General features: G+C 35.6%; 1 protein-coding gene across 1 annotated transcript in view; it reads left to right on the top strand.

Moving 5' to 3' along the window:
* LOC126886731 (inositol polyphosphate-4-phosphatase type I A) overlaps positions 1-22,355 on the top strand; it is a 49,634-nt gene that overhangs the window by 16,360 nt on the left and 10,919 nt on the right. Inside the window, exons 6-15 of the mRNA XM_050653742.1 lie at positions 391-593; positions 1,782-2,126; positions 5,044-5,503; positions 5,561-5,695; positions 14,415-14,677; positions 15,236-15,378; positions 15,895-16,106; positions 17,636-17,831; positions 19,247-19,444; positions 20,944-21,180. Coding sequence (XP_050509699.1) covers positions 391-593; positions 1,782-2,126; positions 5,044-5,503; positions 5,561-5,695; positions 14,415-14,677; positions 15,236-15,378; positions 15,895-16,106; positions 17,636-17,831; positions 19,247-19,444; positions 20,944-21,180 — 2,392 coding nt within the window. The remainder of the gene's footprint in view (positions 1-390; positions 594-1,781; positions 2,127-5,043; positions 5,504-5,560; positions 5,696-14,414; positions 14,678-15,235; positions 15,379-15,894; positions 16,107-17,635; positions 17,832-19,246; positions 19,445-20,943; positions 21,181-22,355) is intronic.

The following is a 22,355-nucleotide window of genomic DNA, read 5'->3' as shown; positions in this document are numbered from 1 at the left end:
GGTGAACTTTGAGAAAAACACAGGTTGATTGGTACACCCGGTATACAATGACAATTTACCTGTCTAGCAACAATATTATTACAGCGATATTGTTAAAGAATATGGCTATAACATATTTAAAAAAATCACTTAAATCCAACAACAGGTTTAGAAAATTCGAGACATCAAAAATGACCCATTTTTAAGGTGGTGCGTTAATTTCTTGGAGTAGTGTATTTTATATAAAAAAAAGGCCCATTAAATGTGTAATAAGGATACGGATTTATAAAAGTGTAAAAATAGTGAATACGAGGGATGATGCATAACTTTTGAAACTATATGTAGTAAAAGAGGACCCAACGAGCCCCTTATAAACTATATATTGATATATTTTGCTTTTTTTTCTTTCAGGCTTTTGCCCATCGCAGATCCCAATCTCTACCTCCAAGACTAGGTGTTAAAATGAAGCTTCCTAATCAGTCTGAATTAAAGTTAATATTTTCGTCGCCATATTTGCAAACTTACCGTTTTCATTCGGGATTAGGAGGGGATATTTGCGTGCACGAATACATGGCTGAGAGTAGGGTGTGTTTCTCTTTACCTCGTCAAGTTTTGTAAGTATTTATACCAATTTTGTTTTATTATTTATTAAATTAACAATGCACCTAATCCTAATACTAACCAGCATTTTACATTTAACTTAACCTACTACTGTACTGTCCTAGGTATTCCCAACGGTTCACCTTAGAATCTAATAATTATTGAAGTTATACTTCTTTAGGCGCGATTGGGAGTGAATTTTTATTATTCTGCGCGCATGCGCACACAGACAGTATGGCGTTAGATGCTAAATCTTTCAAGTTATGTATAAATTTATCATATATCAGTGCAAAAAAAGGTGCGAAAAGAATATATTAGTAAATTAGGAAATGGTTGAATGCTCGAATAAATGAATTTTAAAGTCAAAAGGCAGATATCGAGCACTGAATTTAATTAAATCTTGCCCAAGTATACTTTCGCTCACAAGAGCATCCTCAGGGGCATTTCGTCAATAAAAAGAAGGTATCCTCGAATGTCATTTTATTAATAAATAATTTTGGTGGCAAACTTAAATTAACATCTAACTAAACACTGAACAAGGGACAAAACAGATAAATTAAATTGCCAGTAGGTTCTACATTTTACAATATGGAGGCAGAATGAAGAATGAAGTGGCACTTCTGCCACTTTAACTTGCTATCCAAATGTAACCCTAGGTATTTAACTGTTTAATTGTACGGAACGATTTTATTGTTTATTCTAACTGGGTAATTATTTATTTTTTTGTAAGTGAAATCAATATGGGCAGATTTCCCTTCATTAATTTTTATGCGCCATTTATTATTCCAAGTGTTCACTTCATTTTGGAGGTGTCTAGTTGTTTCTTCGAATGTTTCACCGACTGCGAGTATTGCAGTATCGTCTGCAAATATGCCCGGTTTAATATATTCAGCAACATGATGTCACAGGTATGTAATAAATATAGTATGGGTGGGTCCCAGAACACTCCCATATGGGATTCCTGCTGTGATTAGTCGTAATTCGGAATATTCGCCTTCCTGTTTAACTCTAAAAGTTCTGTCTTTCAAATATAATTTTGGCAATTATAGCAATTTTGTAATGTCATTAATGGCCACCAAAAAAATGTTGGTCTTTCGATTCAAAACCCAATTCTTTATGGGTCTATGATTGTTTTTGTCTTAAATTGATAATGATTTCTGTAATAATAAATTGTATGTGAAATAAACCAAGTCGCGTTTTAGAGATATCTGGATCCAGCAAGAAAAAGAACTTCTCCAAGAAGTGGCCGGTATGGGGGAGCTGCGCGAACCGTGGCACTCTAGACAAGTAGAACTACTAGATCGACACTTGCATCTGTTACGTCTCTATTCGCAAGCGAGGGAGAACTTACAAGCTCACAAGGGAAGCCTGTTCAAAGCCAGTAGCCGCAAGGGGGACAGGAGTTTGGAGTTCGCTCCCGTTAACTTACATTTACAACGAATGTGGGTGCACAACGATACGCTTAACAAGTCCGGGTTTTACGATTGGATCACCGTTGGAGCTTTTACGGCGCATTCCCATAAGTCCAAGAATGGAGGATTGATCAAGTAAGTAAAAATATAGTTTCTTAAATATAATACGATATTTTTTTGACTTAACTAGATTGTAAATTTTAAAGGGTTTGTTTGTCTAGTAGATCTTTCCACACTGCCACCTGAAGAATCGTTTTTATACGATAGATCTATCTTTGTGAATTTCGGATAGGTCTTAGCACCTACTGTCAAGTGCGGCAAATGCGGTACAGTTTTCCAGGTATTGGTAAAGTTATCTCAGTAATCCGGTTAGGGATCATCCATTAATCACGTGATGTTTTTTTGGCATTTTTTAACCCCCCCTCCCTCTTGGTGATAGACGGTGAGGTTTAAGACCGTTCATATCACGTGTACTGTGACCTTTCGTGATTTTTTTTATGGACCCCTTCCACCCTTTCGAGCATTATGTGATTAATGGACAGTCCTTTACTACTTCATTAATCCTTCTCTTCGGAGGGTAAACGTCACATGTGTTGATTTCAATCCATTTGCTTTAATACGCCATCTTTTTAGCCAGTTTTGGATCTTGTTTAGACTCGTTTGCAGGTTCCTAGAGGCTGATGTTGGGTCAGTGTGGGACGCCAAAATGGCTGTATCATCGGCAAATGTCGCAATAGTGCTAAGTCGTGTTGATGGCACGTCTGCAGTATACAATAGGTACAGAATCGGTCCAAGTACGCTACCTTGTGGAACTCCTGAATTTATTGGATGTAGCTCTGTATATTCACTTCCATGTTTTATTTGGAAGTGCCTATCTGTCAGGTATGATTTTAGAAGTTGAAAGTGGGAATGGGGCAGTAGCTTCTTTAGTTTAACTTGCAATCCTTCATGCCACACCTTGTCGAAAGCCTGAGATATATCGAGGAAAGCTGCTGAACAGTATCTTTTGCTATTCAGGTCCTTATTGATTTGATTTACCACTCTATGAACTTGTTCTACTGTCCCGTGTTTATTGCGGAATCCGAATTGGTGATCTGGAATTATCTTCTTATCGTCGTCTATTATAGTTTTTAGCCTTTTAACATATAGCTTCTCAAAAACCTTGGAAAGAATTGGCAGTAGACTTATCGGTCTGTAGGAAGACAACTCTTCTGTTTTCTTCCCGGGCTTGGCTATCATAACGATCTGGGCCCAGATGCTAGGGAAATAATTTAGTCGTAGTATAGAATTAAAAATGTAAGTAATAAGTCTATAGCACTTTTCGGATAGTTCTTGAAGAATTTTTCCAGTTACCAAATCGAAACCAGGAGCTTTTTTATGGTAATTTCTTCCATAATTGTTTGTTTGACTTCTCTAATAGTGAAGTTGTTATGAAGCAGGTCCATTTGGAAGGGTACATTTAGATAGTCGGTGATTTCGTGTTCTTTTTCAGCAGATAATTCTGAAGGAAAGGGCATGAAGACTTTTTTCAGATATTTGCCAAAAGCTTCAGATTTTTCTTTATCATTTCTGGCCCAGGTGTTATCATTTCTGATTGGTGGATTAGGCAAGTAAGACCTTTTTAATTTTTTCGTAGCTTTCCACATCGAATAATATGTGGCCTCTGTAGGTGTAAAGCTTTCCAGGTGCCCACCTGTTCAATTTATTGATTGTCAACTTCCACAATTTGATAGCGCCAAATACCTCGGAATGCACTTGGATCGACGACTGACTTGGACAAAACACATATTCACTAAGCGCAAGCAACTTGGCCTCAAATTAAGAAACATGTATTGGCTCATCGGTCGCAGATCAAAACTCTTCATAGACAATAAAATATTATACAAGACAATCTTAAAACCTCTGTGGACCTACGGCATCCAGCTATGGGGAACTGCTAGCAACTCAAACATATCCATCTTGCAGAGGTTCCAAAATAAAGTACTACGAAATATTGTTGATGCTCCCTACTACGTCAGTAACGAAATCATTCAGCATGATATCCCTTTAGAATCCATCAAAGATGCCATACATCGTTTTAGTGTCAACTATAGTGAAAAAGTGTCAGTGCACCCGAATCGGTTAGCGGCCCAACTAAACGTGCGCGATGCCAATGAAATCCGTAGGCTGAAACGTCTACTGCCATCCGATCTATCTGTATCACACAGACTTTAGTTTAGTTTTTTTTAAGGCAAATTATTGTAAATTCATACCAACAATGTTTAACTTAGGTTTAGATATATTTAAGAGATATTATTCATTGGAATAATACTCTACATGTCATCAGCTTCATTGTCAAAAAAAACGCTTATTGCCTAAATAGGCAGATTGCAGATCTCTCAAGGAGTTAATAAAAAAAAATAATCCTTAGTACAGAAAATATCTAATAACACTCAATTTTCATGCTGTCACTGACGGTATTAGAATACGATTTAGACCTCGTTTGTCAGCATCAAGTTTACCTGTCAGCGCTAAGTTGAAGTTAATTTTTGTATAACTGGTCCTTCGAGCCGTATAACTATATATATAGCCAAATTACGTTCTTTTCCTGTAAGGGAAATTAAAGGGCTAATTTGTAACGAGTAAATTTGAAGCTAGTTCAAATTGGCAAGGAGGAAAAGTCCTGAGCCCTAAGTTAAACTAACATTAGATTTCAAGGAATAAAGTAATTTCAGTAAATGAATTATTTAAGAAATATGCTAAGACAGTTACAAAATTTCTCCGCTACTCGCGCACGATCGTTTCTTGTACTCCTCCAAGTACTTGCACACAGCGAATACGAATACACCTACAACTTGAATGATTCCCGCTTTCTCATAGACACCGCATTCAAGGTCCAAGCTTCCATTTCATAAACCAAAGTCGAGAAGACATAGTACCTCGCCAAGCTAACTCTTAGTTCCAACTTTAAATCTCTTGTGCAGAGCACTCTTCTCGTTTTATTGAAATATGAATACAAAAAAATAAAACTAAATTAGCAGTGTACATTAATTATTTGTATTTTTTTATTTAGATTAGTGCAACAGTTAAAAGAATCTCCAATAAAGAGTGCGAATTGCCAAATAACAACAAAAATTTCTATGGCGAACGACGCCATACAAGCGATCAAACAGCTGCGAAAAGAAGTGGTGGAAGCCATGAGAAACCTAATGCGATTAGCTAAAGAAAAACAAACCAACGGCATGTTACCCATATGCGAAGACATGATTAACAAAACTCGGATACTCCTTAGTCTCTGGGACTCAGGTCTGGTCGAAGAGGCGCTGAATTTTATCGAGGAATACAAGTTATTGCCGAACGAGGATTCAGGAGTAGGAGACGATGACTCCAGTATGGATAGTTTGGGGAGACCAAACGTTTTGTCGCCGTTCAAGAGAATCACTCAACAACTTACATCGCTAGATCTAAGAAGTCCGGAGTTGGAAGACTTTGCGACTCCCTGTACGCCAATTAATGATGATGACATATGGAAGGTTTGTTTTAAAGACAGTTAATCAGTTGGTGGTTATTATGCGTGCAATTTTTTGTAGGTGCAAAATCACAGCGACACAAATTGCAATTCGTTGAATTCCAGTGAGGTAGTGAAAAGTCTTTGTTCCAATATGCAGACACCTGACGAAACCAATTTTGTTCTATTTCCTGAGTGTGAGGATAGTCAAAACGAGGTAAGAGTTTTCGTAATTCAGAAAATTTGTAGAGTTTTACAATCATTTCTAGTTTTTTAAGGTAAGGGAAAGTTAAAAATAAGAAGGACAAATAATAATCATTAAGGGCATAGGCGCAAAATTTCGGCTCCAGTGCTTTTTAAACGCACTAATTTTTTTTCGAATCCTGAGAAAACTAATAAATATTTTTGAAACATTTAAACGCAGAATTACATTATTACCGGGCCGAAAGTCCCTTAGAATGAACAAAAAGTTTCTTTTGAATGAAATATTTGCAATTAAAAATCACACTAAATTTTCTCCTTTTTTTTCACCCCTGTAACTTATTAAAATAAACGCTATAGAAGTTTTCAGGGACTTTCGGCCCTCGGTAATAACGTAATCTTTTATTCTGCATTCAAATTTTTCAAAAATAATTATTAGCTTTTTCAGCATTCGAAAAAAATGAATGTATTTAAATAGCATCAGTGACGAAATTTTGCGCCTACGCCCTTAAAAAACAGATTCATTAGGTTGTGTCATTATTTCTTTAATTAACACATTGATCGTCAACTCGGACTTATATGGCCGACATCCACAATGCTTATTAGACCACGCTCATATTATATGAAGACTCTATGAGTGACCAAAAGTAAATTTTGAGTAAACGCCGTTCAAAATTGAGCCTTCACTCTAATTGCCATAATTTTTTAATTCTAGTTTTTCTTTTCCGGTTTAGTAACTGTTAGACATTATTATGATTATTTGTAACCATTATGTTATTGACGACTCGTTTTGAAGCTATTTTTAGGTTACTTAGTAGCACTTGTACCCTTTTACTTCTAATAAATGCAACATAAAGGTTATAAATGAAAAAAGATCATAACGTTTTTGTAAAAATTTATTCTTCACCATAACCTCCTCCTCCTCAGTCGTTTCCTCATTGCTGAGTGTCGTGATTCCCTATAATACGAGCAACTATCTCTTTCCATCGGCTTCTGTCCTGAGCTTCCCTCATGGATTCAGAGAATGTTTTTCCACTGGCTTTCTGTACTTGATCCGTCCATCGAGTAGGTGAGCGACCTCTACTTCTGCGCCCTTCAACGTTTCCCGAAATTATAAGTCTCTCAAGATTATCATCACTTCTTGCAATATGGCCGAAAAATTTTAAGACGGTGGAGAAGCAAATAGATGAAAGTCGAGTCTGAATATTAAGCTCTTGTAGGATTGAGTGATTTGTTCTGTGTTCCGTCCATGAGATCCGAAGCATTCTTCTCCAGCACCACATTTTAAAGGCGTCAATCCTTTTTCTGTCGTCCGATTTCATTGTCCATGTTTCGGATCCGTAATTAAATATGGGAAAAATTAAGGCACGTACTAATCTTATTTTGGTGTTCTTCGACAAGGAGCGATCTTTCCAGATTTTCGATAATCGACTCATAGCGTTTTTGGCCATGCCTATTCTCCTACGTATTTCTGTTTCACAAGATCCTGTATTACTGATGTAGGATCCTAGATAATTCAACTCGTTAACCACTTCAAACTGGTCTAAGGCTCCTGTTGTCTGAAGTGAATTTGAATAATCTACTATCATAATTTTTGTTTTTTGTTTATTGATTTTGAGACCACGTCTATTGCTTTCGGCTTCCACTAGCTGCAGCAGGCTGGACATTTCTTCTTCGGATGCAGTTATTAATGTTGTATCATCTGCATATCTGAGATTTGAGATCTTCTTTCCTGCGATAGAAATACCGCCATTCCATTTGTCGAGTGCTTTTCTCATTATATATTCCCCATAGAAATTAAAAAGACTTGGAGATAGAATACATCCTTGTCGGACTCCTCTACCTATTTTAAAAGGATCGGACTTATAGTTTTCAATTCTAATTCTGGTTTCACTGTTCTCATATAGGCTTTTCACCAGAGCTGACAGATGATCAGGAACCCCCATCTCATGTAGAACTTTCCACAAAACTGTCCAGTCTACACAGTCAAATGCCTTGTGATAATCCAGAAAGCAGATGATCATCGGAATTTTAAATTCTCGTGCTTTCTCAATGATTTGTCGCATATTAAGAATTTGCTCCCTTGTGCCTTTACCCTTTACGAAGCCTACCTGTTCTTGTGGTATTTGTCTATCCAGGTATGTCTGCATGCGACACTTGATGATTCTCAACAGAATTTTACTTGGGTGTGAAATTAGTGAGATGGTTCGGTAGTTACTACATTTTGTGGTTACGCCTTTCTTATGAATGGGAGTAAATAGTGCGGTACACCAATCACTGGGCCATTTGCTGAATCTCCATACATGATTGCATGTATGGAGAATGGTCTCCACATTAATTGGAGACCATGTTCTGTAAATGTTCTGCCGTGATGTCATCGCAACCAGATGATTTATTTTTTTTAAGGTGTTTTATGGCTTCATCGACTTCAGACCTTAGAATATCTGGTTCTAAGGTTGTTGTTGAGACTTGCAGTGCTGTTATATAATTAATGTTAGAGGTTTCAGCTTTATAGAGTTCTGTGCAGTATTCCTTCGAAGTCTCCAGAACCGCATCCATATCGCTTACCATATTACCTGTCTCATCCTCTATAGCGTAATTTCTGGGTTTGAATTCCCAAGCCAGTAACTTTACTTTCTGAACGAGATCTCTTGTTTCATTTCGATGTAAGTGGATTTCTACTTCCTGGCAAATGTTAGACACATATTTGTCTTTATCTTTCCGGTAATTTCTTTGGATTTCTCTTGATAAGCTTCGATAGTCGTTTAAATCAAAACTGCCAACTTTAAGTTGCCTTCTTTGTTCTATAATTTTCCATGTTTGGTCACTGATCCATGGTTTACGACTGTTGTTTCTTATGGGTTGGCGACTTTGCTTAGCTGTATCTAATATATCTCTTTTAAAACCTCCCCAGAAAGTCTTGATATCATATATGGGGGTAGTACTTGTCCCAGTTAACACTGGGTTTATTCTTTCTTTGAAAGTTAAAAGTTCAGTCTCTGTAAACCAGGGAGTTCTAGGAGTGGGCTTGTGTTTGTTTCTAAAACGTATTCGGAATACAGCTACAAGGAGTTGGTGGTCGCTTCCACAATCTGAACCTGGATAAGTTTTTGAAATGATCATTATGAAATCTATCTGATTTCTGGTTCTGTCGCCCGGGGATTTCCAAGTGTAGAGTCTTCGTGGGTGGTGTTGGAAGTAGGTATCCATTACAGACAATTTTCTTTGGCCACAGAACTCTATTAATCTATCGTCTGGTTCATTTCTTTCCCCAAGACCAAAGGTGAATCTCATATGATGATCAAGCTGAGTTCTACCATTTTTGGCATTGAAGTCGCCTATTATCATCACAAGTCTTTGTTTGATATTTTGTCGAGTGTTGTCTCCAAAGTTGTGTAAAAATTTTCCACAGCTATGTCGTCTGATGTTGATGTAGGGGCATATACTTGTATAATGTGTAAGACCCAAGTTGAGCCTAGAATCCTAAGGTGAATGATTCTATCATTAATTGTATCGTATCCACAAACAGAGTTTTGGAGTTTTGAGGAAACTATTATTGCGACAACATTTTTGCCTTCATTTTCATTACCCGAGAAATATACGATGTTTCCGGAAATGCTACGAAAGTGTCCTGTTCCCTTCCAGTGGGTTTCACTTATACCATTGATTATAAACTTACCCATAGATAGCTCACCTCCTGGTAACCGAAAGACGTATCGGCAACTAGATGGCGCTACTCGAAAACCGTATCGAGATTTCTCAGTCGCTGTCTGACTTGCGAGTAGTTAACAGTGGCGTCAGAGCCGAACTTACCCTATAGGTGTATTACCTTCTATTAGCTGCGTATTGTGCTGTGATAAGTTAAAGCGGAATTTAAGACAACAACCACAAATTTAGAAACGTGTGCTGTTACATGTGCATGTTACTGGCTATATTTACTATAAGATTATAAAGAATTCGAATTGGATTAAATGCCATGAAGATTTGCAAGACACTAAAACTCTTAATGTTGTTCTGAAGCTATTTCCTTGTGGCATTTTTATGATTAATTATTTATATGGGAAATAAGCCACAATTAAAATGAAAAAAATAATTTTATTAACGTTTCGACGCCCAAATCGGGTGCCGTTGTCAAAATACAAAATATTACTAAAATAAACTAAAGTGTTGTTGCTAAGCAAAAAAATTCTTCTAATAATTTATTTAATCTCACTCATTTATATTGGCAATTCAGACATATATTATACATTTTAAAGTAGAAGACTTTAAAATGATATTGCCAATATTTATGAGTTGCGTTCCTGGGACGACTTACTGAAAGATAGTTCATTCGATTACATGAAATTAACCCCAACTCAAGAATATCCGTCATAAAAAATTATAGCATGTGATATGTCTTTAAAAAGACAACCAAATGCAACGACAGTAAAATTCTCGCGTTAGAGACTTCATAGTAAATCACAAGGGAAAACCAGGAAAAACCCTGTGATACTATCCCGACATCGTAAGTATTTGGTCTTACATTAATTTACTCTCAAAAAATAATACCAAATTCTGACTTGTAACATGTTTAAATTATAAATATTATTAATAATACTAGATATATAAGTAATACTAAAATATAAAATATGTACTAGCTCGATATTATTGACTTACTAATCTTGGTATTTTCTTTCTATTGACTTCCTCTTTCAGTATGGGTAACCACATCCTACTGCATTCTACCGAGGAATTTGCGACACAATTGGTTTCATTTAGCATAATTAGAGCCGCTTCTTTGATTTTTCTCTTTTTACTATCTGATTCTTTCAGGACTATACTTGAATCTCTCCACTGAATTCTATGTTCATTATCCCATGCGTGTTGACATATTTGAGATCTCTCAAATTCTCTATTTTTAATATAAGATTGATGTTCACTTATTCTAACGTCTAATGGTCTTGATGTCTCACCTAAATAAAATTGTTCGCATTCACAAGGTATTTTATAAATGCAATTTTTTGTTCTTTCTTGATCATTGTTAGGTTTAGTTTTAGATAGAATAGATCTCAATGTGTTTGTTGTTTTGAATGTTGTTGAAATGTTGAATTTATTTCCTATTGTTTTAAGTTTCTCGGATAGTCCTTTTATATATGGTATTGATATTTTCCTCGTATTATTTCTGGTGAATGTTGTAGGATCCCGTTCTAAGTTGTTCTGTTCCATTCGATCCAATCTTGACAATTCCTTATTTATAAACGATAAAGGATAATCATTTTTTAATAAAACAGATGTTAACAATTGTTTTTCTGCTAAAAAGGAATTTTCGTTAGAACAAGTAATTTTGGCTCTATCATATAAGGATTTAATGATTCCCTTTTTAACGTTGATGTTGTGATTTGACTTGTAATTGAATTGCCAATATAAATGAATGAGATTAAATAAATTATTAGAAGAATTTTTTTTGCTTAGCAACAACACTTTAGTTTATTTTAGTAATATTTTGTATTTTGACAACGGCACCCGATTTGGGCGTCGAAACGTTAATAAAATTATTTTTTTCATTTTAATTGTGGCTTATTTCCCATATAAATAATTAATCACTAAAACTCTATTACAGAAATACGAATTAATTTAACTTCTTAGAGAATATGGTGCAAATGAATAAAGATTCTTCACAGATAATCAGATTTGTTTGTTACTATTACTACAATAATGTTAGAAAAAGTTTCGCGGGGCCTTTAATTCATTTAAAGTAGGTAATGCACTTTTTGACAATATTGAAACCTATTTGGCTAAGCATATTTTATTAACTAAAAATTGGCTTGAAAACTGTAAAGACCATAAAAGAAAAAATATAAAATTCTTGGTGAAAATCAAACTTTTAAAAACTTGTCAGTGGTATAACATTAATGAAAGCAAACAAAAAACAGAAAATTACTTATTTTCGATAAAAGTAAAGTTAAACAAACATGAATATAATACAATAAATAGTCAATTTAACAAGATCTGGAATTATGCATTTTTTGAGTTCTGTTACTTTTCTTCCCGGTGAGCGATTATTGAAAACTTTTTTATAAAATTTAGGGAAAAAATGCATTCTTGATAAAAACCTATTTAAAACCTATGCATATTTTAAAACTCAAAATGAAAGAATTAGATGTCCTCGGCTATTTATATTTTGGAAATTCCCTGTCATTTTATCAATATTATTCATTTAAACGTTGACAACTTGTGGTGTTTTGTCAAAGAAAAATATAATCCATTGTATTTGGTACACATCACTATCTGCTTTTAATAACCTCTTTGAAGTAATTCCATCAAAAAGGTCCTCAGAAATTGTTAAATGAAATAATAATAATATCGTAGGGCATTTTTGCCGGAGGGATCCTTTCGGATTGTTCCGGCGCCATTTACATCTCAGTATCTTTTTTAAAATGTTTAAAAAAAGTTTTATTTTTGTTTCTTTTTTAAGTTACTAGCATCAAAAGTAAGTAAGTTACGCTCAGAATAAAATGGTTCCTTTTTTTTTGTAAAAATAGATCGTAAAAATCACCCCATAATTAGCGTCTAAAATTAAATTAATCGTCACCGCTTGATAAATTAATTTACGTATGTAGTGTTTATATGATCTGTAAGTTTTGGAAAATTTTTAACAGCCATATTTTAACCTATTTTGTCTTAAAAAGAACAAAAAATATAAAATATTCAGAAAAGCACAACCCCCTTTGTAGTCTAAAAAATTCTTTTTTCAGAATTTCAAAAACTTGTTTTTTACTTTAAAACCAATTTTTTCAAAAATAGGCGCTTTGATTAGATGGAACTTACAGACAATATAAAAAAATAAACAAGTTAAGTAAGTTGTAAGGCCGTTTCGATTCATTTAATTTCGGATGCTAATTAGGGGGTGATTTTCACGACTTTTGTACCAAAAATAAAAATAGGGGCCAAATTTATTTTGATCATATCTTGCTTACTTCGATGCTAGAAACTTAAACAAAAATAAAGATAAACTTTTTTTTTAAACACTAAAAAAAGTTGTAGTTTTTCCCGAAAAGTTCTTCATTTTTTGGTAATTTCACGTTGAAATATTCAATTTGGAATTTGACGAATAAGGACCCACTTTTCATTACCTACTACTCTGTTTCTGCTGGATCTACAGACTTCATACGTATACCACTTTTTTACTTTTTTAAAAACTATAGGTATTTCTGCTACATATACCTTTTTTCGATTAAATACTTATTGAGTAATTTGCGAAAATCATATTTACCCGAAAATAACTCGAAAAGTATTGACTTATTGAAAAAACTCTATGGACCAAAAGTTGTTAGTATTAATCAGTTTATCCAATTCTGGACTTATCTTGAACGTATATTTTTTCACTCCCGAGAAGGAGTGATACTTAACCCCAGTGCAAGAGCACACAGTGGCACAATATTACTTTTTTCTTTGATATTTTAGCTATGTGTATACCAAATTTCATGCCAATAAAATGGATTCTTTAAAATTCGGAGGTTTTGCAATATTTTAATTTGAGTGAATGGGTTAGATCTGGAAAGAAATTCTGTATATCAACTTCAAATATTTTATTTCGCATTAGTTCTGAAAATTAATTTCTTTTACAAATTGCAAAAAATAATTTACATGTGAATTATCACTGCTAATTTTATTATGTATTTTCTATTTTGTTGTTTTTTTTTTGTAGTGTATTAATAATTAAATCATTTTTAGGAAACCTCTTCACTATTTTTATTAATCAATATTTAGCGTTTTATCTGAAGTAAAATAGGAATTCCAAAATAGAGATTACAAGCGCGTTAAAATTATTTGTGAAAATGCTGAATACTACCCTTATATCGTTGTCTATTACGCCAGCTAAGCACCTCAAATTTATTTTTCAATCTTGGCAAAAATTTCAATAAATGTCGCCACCGTCCAGTCAGGTAGTACTTAGACTTGAGGGGCAAAGAGGTGTAAGTGGGCGGAGTTTAACACTGAATTCGGTTATACCTTAAGGTGAGGTATCTATGTGTTTATTAATCAATGCTTATACCAAGAATCGAAACGCCATGATCTTTCATTTCTTTCTCGACTATATGTAGTTTTCCAGGATGCTGTACTAAACCTTGTATGTTCCAGGTTCCTATTTTGTGGGTCTTTCGGAAAATCATCTTGTTATAATTGGATGTTCCAGTAGCATATTTCGCACTTGCGACCTGGTCCCCTATCGTATTGTGCCCGGTAGCACATTTCACATCTCCCACCCCGGACGTGGGATAACGCCGATTGTCAATCGGATCGCCTGACTGCACACATCTATTCCGTCTATCACTCATATACACAGGGAATTCTCTTAGGAAGGAATAGTGCAGTGGTTTCCTCTTGCCTTCTGCACCGCAGTATCAACAGCCGGTTAAATCATTATTTGATTGCCGCCTGTGAATATGTGTAGTCAAACCTGAAAGAAGGTTATTTTCCTTCAGCCTTGAATCACTAATGACATAGCTGCTGCCCTATGCCATATCCTCGGTTGATCCGCGGGTGCTTATTTGGTAAGACCTTATTCACACCTGTCCTATATATCTATAGGAGCTTTCCTTTGCAGGTTTTCGGGTTTTTCCTCCTTACAGAAATCACAATAAAGTTTGTAGGTACTTGGCTTATTGCTAACTATTTAAAGAGAGTGGGGAAACAGATCCGCCCTGATCTAGATATGTCTCTTATGTATACTATAATTTACATTATATTTACAGAGTTCCTTAGAAACAACAGCAGAACTAAATAACGTTACGCCAGTACCTACGATTAATATAAACGATAGTGATAGCACCAACCAACCTCACTCTTTGGAACCGGACACGGGACGTACCTTTCTCGATACCAACATCATGTGCAGTTCTCCTTCGGCTAATTATTATAAACCAACGGACGAACCCGAACCTTGGGACATCACTCAGTTAAATATCGAGGCCAGCGTCATGTGCCTTGTTAGCAAAGTCAAGTTTTTGTGTGGAAGGTGAGTTTATGACCTTCTATGACATTTTTATTTGTTAATAATCCTATATTATTTGTTTGCTAATCCAGGGCCTTCGGCCTTCGATAACGTAAAATGGGATAAAATGTGGCATATACTTACAGAAATGGGTACGCCAGAACATCTAATCTTTTTATTACAAGAACTTTATGTAAATAACACTGCTAATATAACAGTTAATAATGCCGTTTCGAAAAACTTCAAATTATAATCTGGAGTTCGATTAAAATCAGGGATGTATAATATCCCCCATTCTATTCAATATACAGGGTGTCCAGAAACTCTACCGACAAACGAAGACAGGAGATTCCTCAGATAATTTTAAGACAATTTAACCCAATTCACCTAGTCCGAAAATCCTTCCTGAGGGAGCTAGAGCTCTTTGAAGATGGCGTATACATCAGTGAAAAAAGTGCCGTTAAAGGGGAGAATAAAATTTTAGATGCATTTGTATAGAAGAAGAGGAATTTGTATATTTACAAACTATATCTTTATTTGATAATATAATATCACTTATTGATTTCCAATTTTTGATTATAGATGTAATAGTCCTGCTGTCAGATTGAAGCCGAACATGAGGAATAACAAAAAGACCGTCATCGTTGACCAACCTACAAGAGGAAACATCATCGATAAAGAAGCTGAGGCTGTGACAAAGGTTGTGAATAAAATTGTTAAGAACGGTAAGTCTAAGTAATACTAACAATTTATTCGCTGTGTTTCGCCGGTAGCGCTCTCTCTTGGTTTGAAACTTATACTTTTTTAGTAAAATTGGTGTATGTGAAATATGTGTATTACAAAACGAGAAAAATAGATATTTATCTAGAAAAACACAAATTATGAACTGAAATATTATTGTAAACTGATTACTGAACGAATACACAGAATTAATAGTAATAGTAATTATGCTTTCTCATTTTATTCATAATTGTAATATTTAATATATAAATCCCTGCCACTGGATGACTGCTAAAAATAAAATGTTAATTTGTAAGAGATGTAAGATGTAAAATTGTTCAAATTAAATGCGCAAAACTGCAAAACTAACAGTGCTGGCGAAATCTATTATATTCCTTCTGCTCATTGGCTCACAACGAATAGTGTCCCTATAATGGTATATGATGTGACTGTACCAATTTTCCCATCATAGCGATATTCCAAGATACTTTTCCACTGTTTTAGCTTATTTTTAATTGCAGGCAACAAATTCACCGACGGTTTGGACATCAACAAAATCAGTGATTGGGTCGCAGAGCTAAGACCCAGCATGCGGAAGCTACGATTAGCCATGGACGGTTTACTGAAGACAGCACGATTGACACACTCTGTTTTCAGGGTTCAAGAAAGTCCAAAAGTTGCTCAAAGGTTCTGTAATGTGCGGTACAGAAGGGATGTGTGCTTCTCACAAGCGGTAAGTATACTCCTTCTCAGAGGCATCTTTCAGTGCGTCACAAGTGACAGAAAAAAAGGTAGGTCCATGATACATACACATTTATAATATTTATTCCAATTGTTGATAGATGGCGCTATAATCGGAAAAAATTTTATAAGTATTTACCCATTATTATTACCTATTACATCTATACGAATATAATTTAAAGTTCTTCTCAGGCTTTCAGTCTGTCATTAATGATTTAATATATGATTTTGAGAATTTAGGAATCATAGCATGACATTTTAGTTAAATCTGACAGTTGTCAGAATCGTAATCGTAATTTGGTATAAAAACAAATCAATTGTGTTTATTTCATTTATAAATAGGAACGTTCTTTGATTTGTATAGTCTTATAAATTGTACAGATTATACTCGTTTAGATAATACATAAATCATTTTTTGTTCGATTACAGCGCCTTCTATCAACAACTAGAATAAATGTTATAAATTACTTTAATCACGGACGTACCTTTTTTTGTCACTTACAACTTACTGAGTTAGAAAGAAATAGAAAAACTGTGACGCACTGAAAGATGCCTCTGAGAAGGAGCATACGAAGAAATGTTGTTATAAATTAAATACTTTCACGTATTCTTTAATTGCACTACTACGTTAATGATTTTATTGTAAATTAGATCGAACTGTTCATGTATGTTACTCAAATTTCACACAATTTCATTATCGGTGTTAGGATTTGATGGGTCTATGAGGTCAGAATTAATTACAAGCTTAAAAACTGTGAGTAATTTCATTCTCTAAAGCTAGTCATCCTTCTACCAGACAAATTTTTCTTATCTTCTTCGTCAACCATTTTCCATCCACTCCCTCAATGTAGGTCTCCGTCAATTGTTTCCATCTTTCTCTATCTTCCTCCAATCTAACCCACTGTTTGTCTGTCACTACACTTATATCATCTACCTATCTCTTTTGAGGTCTTCCCTTGATTCTTGTCGTCCTCCTGGCTCCATTCTAGGATTCTCCGTGCCCACGTGTTATCATCATTTCTGACTTTATGACATATTTGTAATTTCTTCCACGATATACTAGATCTTTGTTCTAGTCTCTTCTCGGTGTTTCTAATCTTGCCTCTTAGTGATATTCCTCTCATGTTTTGTTCTATTCCCTTTACGGTATTTCTAATTTTTTAGCAATTTTAAGAAAAAACTATCTGATATACAAACAATTTTGATATCTGCAACTTGGTTTAAAGTATGATCCGTCGAATGAAGCTTTGAGGAGACCGATTATTAATCTTAATGGATCATTAAAGTGAAAAACAGCTATAACTTCCACGGGAGTGTACAGCTTATATACATATTATACATGATCCGTCGATGTTTATACCCTTGTTGTTCCATTCTAATTGCTTAAAAATGTCTTCTACTCTAGAGCAAGGGTGAGTAGTTTGGGAGAAAAGGTGTCTCCTTGTCTCACTCCCCGTTGTTGTTATATATGATTCGTTTTTGTGCTTTCATCCAGCTTTATTGTGTTTTTTTCTTTTGTAGTTAACTTCCCTGGTCACAGCTCTGATGGCAAAGCTTTGGTGCCATAAACCAGATCCGAATTACGTTACGATGTTGAATGGACTGGGACCTTTGGCGCACTTCGAAGGGCTTCTCAGCTATTACGGTAATGAAATTGACATGTGGGGAGATATGTCAGTTGCTATCGAAGATTTACGAACCGTGCTCTTCATACTAGGTAAGTTTCAAGCTCCAATATAAAACAAAAAATAATACAAAATAATAAATAAAAAATATGAAAGGCTAAAGTAAAGTGGATGCCGGATCGATGTTCAGGAATAGAAGAATTAAAAAAAAGCATGACATGTTCAATGTGCACACGAAAGTTAGTGAAGTGGCTGACCTGTATAATAAGAAAAATACCAATGTTCTAGTGGATAAGGTAGGGAAAGTTATTATTGATGAACGAGAAACGTTTGAAACACGGAATAATTATATAAATGAATTGTTCTAAGATGACAGGCCAAATATACAGATTAATATAAATCAAGAAGGACCTGAAATGTTAAAATCTAAAATTCTTCTTTTAATAAAATCAGCGAAAACCAAGAAAGCTACTGGACCAGATAACATTTCTGTTGAACTCTTAAACATTATTGGGACCGTGCAAGTTCGGCAAAGCGACCTCTATTTCTACGCTCTGTACTTTTATTCGCACTTTTAATTATATTGGCCAATTATATTAGTCCTGGTTGCTGGATAATTGTCAAGGCCATAGTCCAAAAAAATAATAAGAAGAAAAAATAAGATGCAGGTTATGTTATGCAAACGTAAACAATAGTATGTAGTAAATAAAATAAGTTATTAAAATGCAGTACTGCAAGCAAAATACAATTAATTAAATTTACCTTTATATAATAATTGCATATCATATCAATATTGTGGAGCAATATATAATTTTTCTGCTTCAATGACAGAAGGTATGAAATATACGTCAATTTGACAATTTCAATTGACAATATGAATTATTTAAGATAGTTGCAATATTTCTCCGCGACTCGCGCACGGTCGTTTCTCGTTTCCCTTCCAAATACTTGCACACCGCGAATACAAAAAGGTCACATCAGTCCTCTACTTAAATTTTTTAATGACGTTTATACTACTGGTTAAATACCTGAGGAATGGCATAAGTCTGTTTTTATAGCAATTTCGAAGAAGCAGCGGACAAAAAGATGCGACGAATACAGGTTAATTAATCTAATGAGCCACATATTCAAAATTGTTCTTCGCATTATACATGGAAATTGCGAAAAAGACTTAGATGAAACCCAGTTTGGATTTAGGAATGCGCTGGGTACACGTGAGACTCTTTTTAGCTTAAATGTAGGTACTTCTTCAAAAATGCCGCGACCAACGTAAAGATATTTATGTGTCTTTCATCGATTACGAAAATGCTCTTCACAGGGTACAGCATGGAACGTTTTTGAACATATTACGAACCAAAAGCAGTCGTACTTGTCGATGGGAGATTAATCGATGAATGTTACAGACAGCGATGCATTATTTCTCTGCTGTTATTTAATATCTACTCCGATATAATTTTCAAACAAGCTTTGCAAGATAAAGACTTTATTAATATTATTAATGTTTCAGTGAGGAGTCCTAGTCCATCAACAGAACCATATCCAACTCCCAGGGTGACAGGTACAAGAAATTCTCTGGTGGTATCTTTACCTGTACCAGATTCTCTGCACAGTCTGATACCCTCCCGCCAAACGGTATCTTTCCACGTTACGCCAGTATTTTTTAACATAGGAATTAATGAAATGGCCACCTTGGCTGAAAGTTTGGGTAAGTTTTCGAAAATTGAACGTAAGATGAACGCACACTGTAAGACCAAACACAGAACAGTCAGTTTTTAACTAAATATATTGTCAATAATATTGTTAATAATATTGTTCCGTGTAGATCGACCCATATTATTATACAGATAGGCGAAGCAACGAAGCACTAAAAAGCCCAAAACCTAGGAATTTTGTGCAGTAAAATAAATCATTACGCAATTTTTTGCATTCGATTCAGGAGAGTGTCAGGAAATTTTGTGAACTAAATTAATCTCCAGGAGATGAATCTCCTGGTGCCCAGGGTGGAACTCGTCGCCTGGAGTTCTATGTGATAATCATTTAAAATCAGTCAATAACCATTACTCTGGGGGTTTTGGGAGTCGCCGAGCACGAATTTCATGACGGCAATGGTTTCCGAGGTACCTGGTATCCAGAGTGGAACTCATCGTCTGGAGATTTGTGTTATAATCATTAAAAATCAGTCAATAACCATTACTCGTAGAGTTTTGGTAGTCGCTGAGCACGAATTTCATGACGGCGATAGTCTCCGAGGTACCTGGTGCCTATGTTGGAACTCGTCGCCTGGAGTTTTATGATATAATCATTAAAAATCAGTCAATAACCATTACTCGGGGGGGTTTTGGTGGTCGCTGAGCACGAATTTCATGACGGCGATGGTCTCCCAGGTGCCCAGGGTGGAACTCGTAGCCTGAAGGTTTATGTTATAAACATTCAAAATATAAAAATATAACCATCGCCGTCATGAAATTCGTCCTCAGCGACCCCCAAAACCCCTGAGTAATAGTTATTGACTAATTTTGAATGATTATAACACAAAACTTCTGGCAACGAGTTCCACCTGGGCACCAGGTACCTCGGAGACTATCGCTGTCATGAAATTCGTGCTCAGCGACCACTAAAACCCCCCTAGTAATGGTTATTGACTGATTTTGAATGATTTTATCATAAAACTCCAGGCGACAAGTTCCACCATAGGCACCAGGTACCTCGGAGACCATCGCCGTCATGGAATTCGTGCTCAGCGACGCCGAAAACCCCTCAAGTAATGGCTATTGACTGATTTTGAATGATGATAAAATAAAACTTTAGGCGACGAGTTCCACCATGGGCACCAAGTACCACGGAGACCATCGCCGTCATGAAATTCATGCTCAGCAACCCCCAAAACCCCTGAGTAATAGTTATTGACTGATTTTGAATACCTGAATGAAAACACCAGTCGACGAGTTTCGTGTTTCGAAATTCGTGTTTAATGATCTCCAAAACCCCTGAGTACAAAATTTGAACTCATTTCCGTCAGTATTTCCTGAGTTCTAAATTTTTCATTTTCCATCTCTTCGAGATGCACTTTGAATGCATTTTCTTATGGCAATTTTCATCTCCCGTAGATCAATTTAGTTCACAAAATTCCTAGGTGTAATGTTTCATTTCCTCGCCTAAGAGTATAATCACCCGCTAATATTATTATTATTAATAATATTTTAGGTTCCACAAAGCCGCAAGAACGATCTAATATCGATAATTTCGAAAGACTAAACGAATATTATTTAAGATACAAGAAATTGAAAATTTTAGACAACGCCCGAAGAATATCTTCCAGCGCCAGTCAATCGAGACCTGTCAGTGCCATTATAGAGGATCTTCGATTATCTGTACATAGTTCCAAGGCCAAAAACGTTGAAATCCTCCATTTAGCAGCACAAATATGTAGACAATTGAATGGTGAGTCAAAATAGTTCAGGGGCCAGGGTTGTTTCGTGGCCGATCAAAATCCACGGAATTTCAGAGTGTATTCTTCTTCTTCTCTATATTATATAATGTTCTTGAACTCCTAAGTGGAGCATAGAGCTTCAGTGAAAACGCGCCATCGGGTTCTATTTTGCGTTAGGACCTTCACCTCATTTCAAGACTTTCCTTGGCTTCTTATCTCGTCCATGCTGGATCTTCTCCAAGTTTGTGCTAGGCGACCTCTTTTTCTTTTTCCTTGGGGATTCCACTCTAGGGCAGTTTTTGCAATACTGGAACTATCTTTTCGGAGTGTGTGACCTATCCAGCCCCACTTTCTGGACTTTATTTAATTTTCTATCCTCGTCTGTTGGGTCAGGTGTAGCAGATCTTCGTTTGTGATGGTGTTTGGCCAGAAAATACGGACAATTCTTCGTAGACATTTGTTAACAAAGACCTGCAATTTGTCTGTAAGGGATTTTGTCACTTTCCAGGTTTCACATCCATAGAGTAGAACAGACATAACATTTGACTGGAATATTCGGATATTTGTCCTTGTAGTATATTCCCCAGACCTCCAAACAGGGTTAAGCATGCTGAATGCTTGTTGAGCTTTTCGTATCCTCATACGAACATCCTTTTCGTATCCTCAATCTGCATGTTGTCGATATTAAATAGCGTGTTATTCCTTGCATTTATTCTCATGAATTTGGTTTTACTAATATTGATTTTCAAACCTATTTTATTGGCCTCAGTGGAAAGTGTTTCCAATTGGTTGGCCACATCCTGGAACCTTTGTCTCAACAGGCAGATATCGTTGGCGTATTCTAGATCACTTAGGCGTGTGGTTAATGTCCATTATATCTCTTCTGTGTCGAAGTCTAGTTTGGAGAGAACATTATCTAGAGCTATGTTAAACAGAAACGGAGAAAGCACGCATCCCTGACTCCAGTAAGTACGTCAAATTCGTCACTGTTGATCCCATTGTGTGTCACGCTGCATGTCGCCTCAGTTTACAGTGACTTTATGTATATTCTTCTCTAAGGAGGTTGGTAATCATCACAGCTATTTTCACTTTTGAGATTGCTACTCTGAACAAGTTGATGGAACTGCAATTATACCACTTTATCGGATTGTTGAGCCAGGAGATGCGTCTTCTTCCAATACTTCGT

Source organism: Diabrotica virgifera, chromosome 6, assembly GCF_917563875.1.
Source record: "Diabrotica virgifera virgifera chromosome 6, PGI_DIABVI_V3a".
NCBI classification, from domain to species: Eukaryota; Metazoa; Arthropoda; class Insecta; order Coleoptera; family Chrysomelidae; genus Diabrotica; species Diabrotica virgifera.
This window is presented reverse-complemented; position numbering and strand designations above follow the sequence as displayed.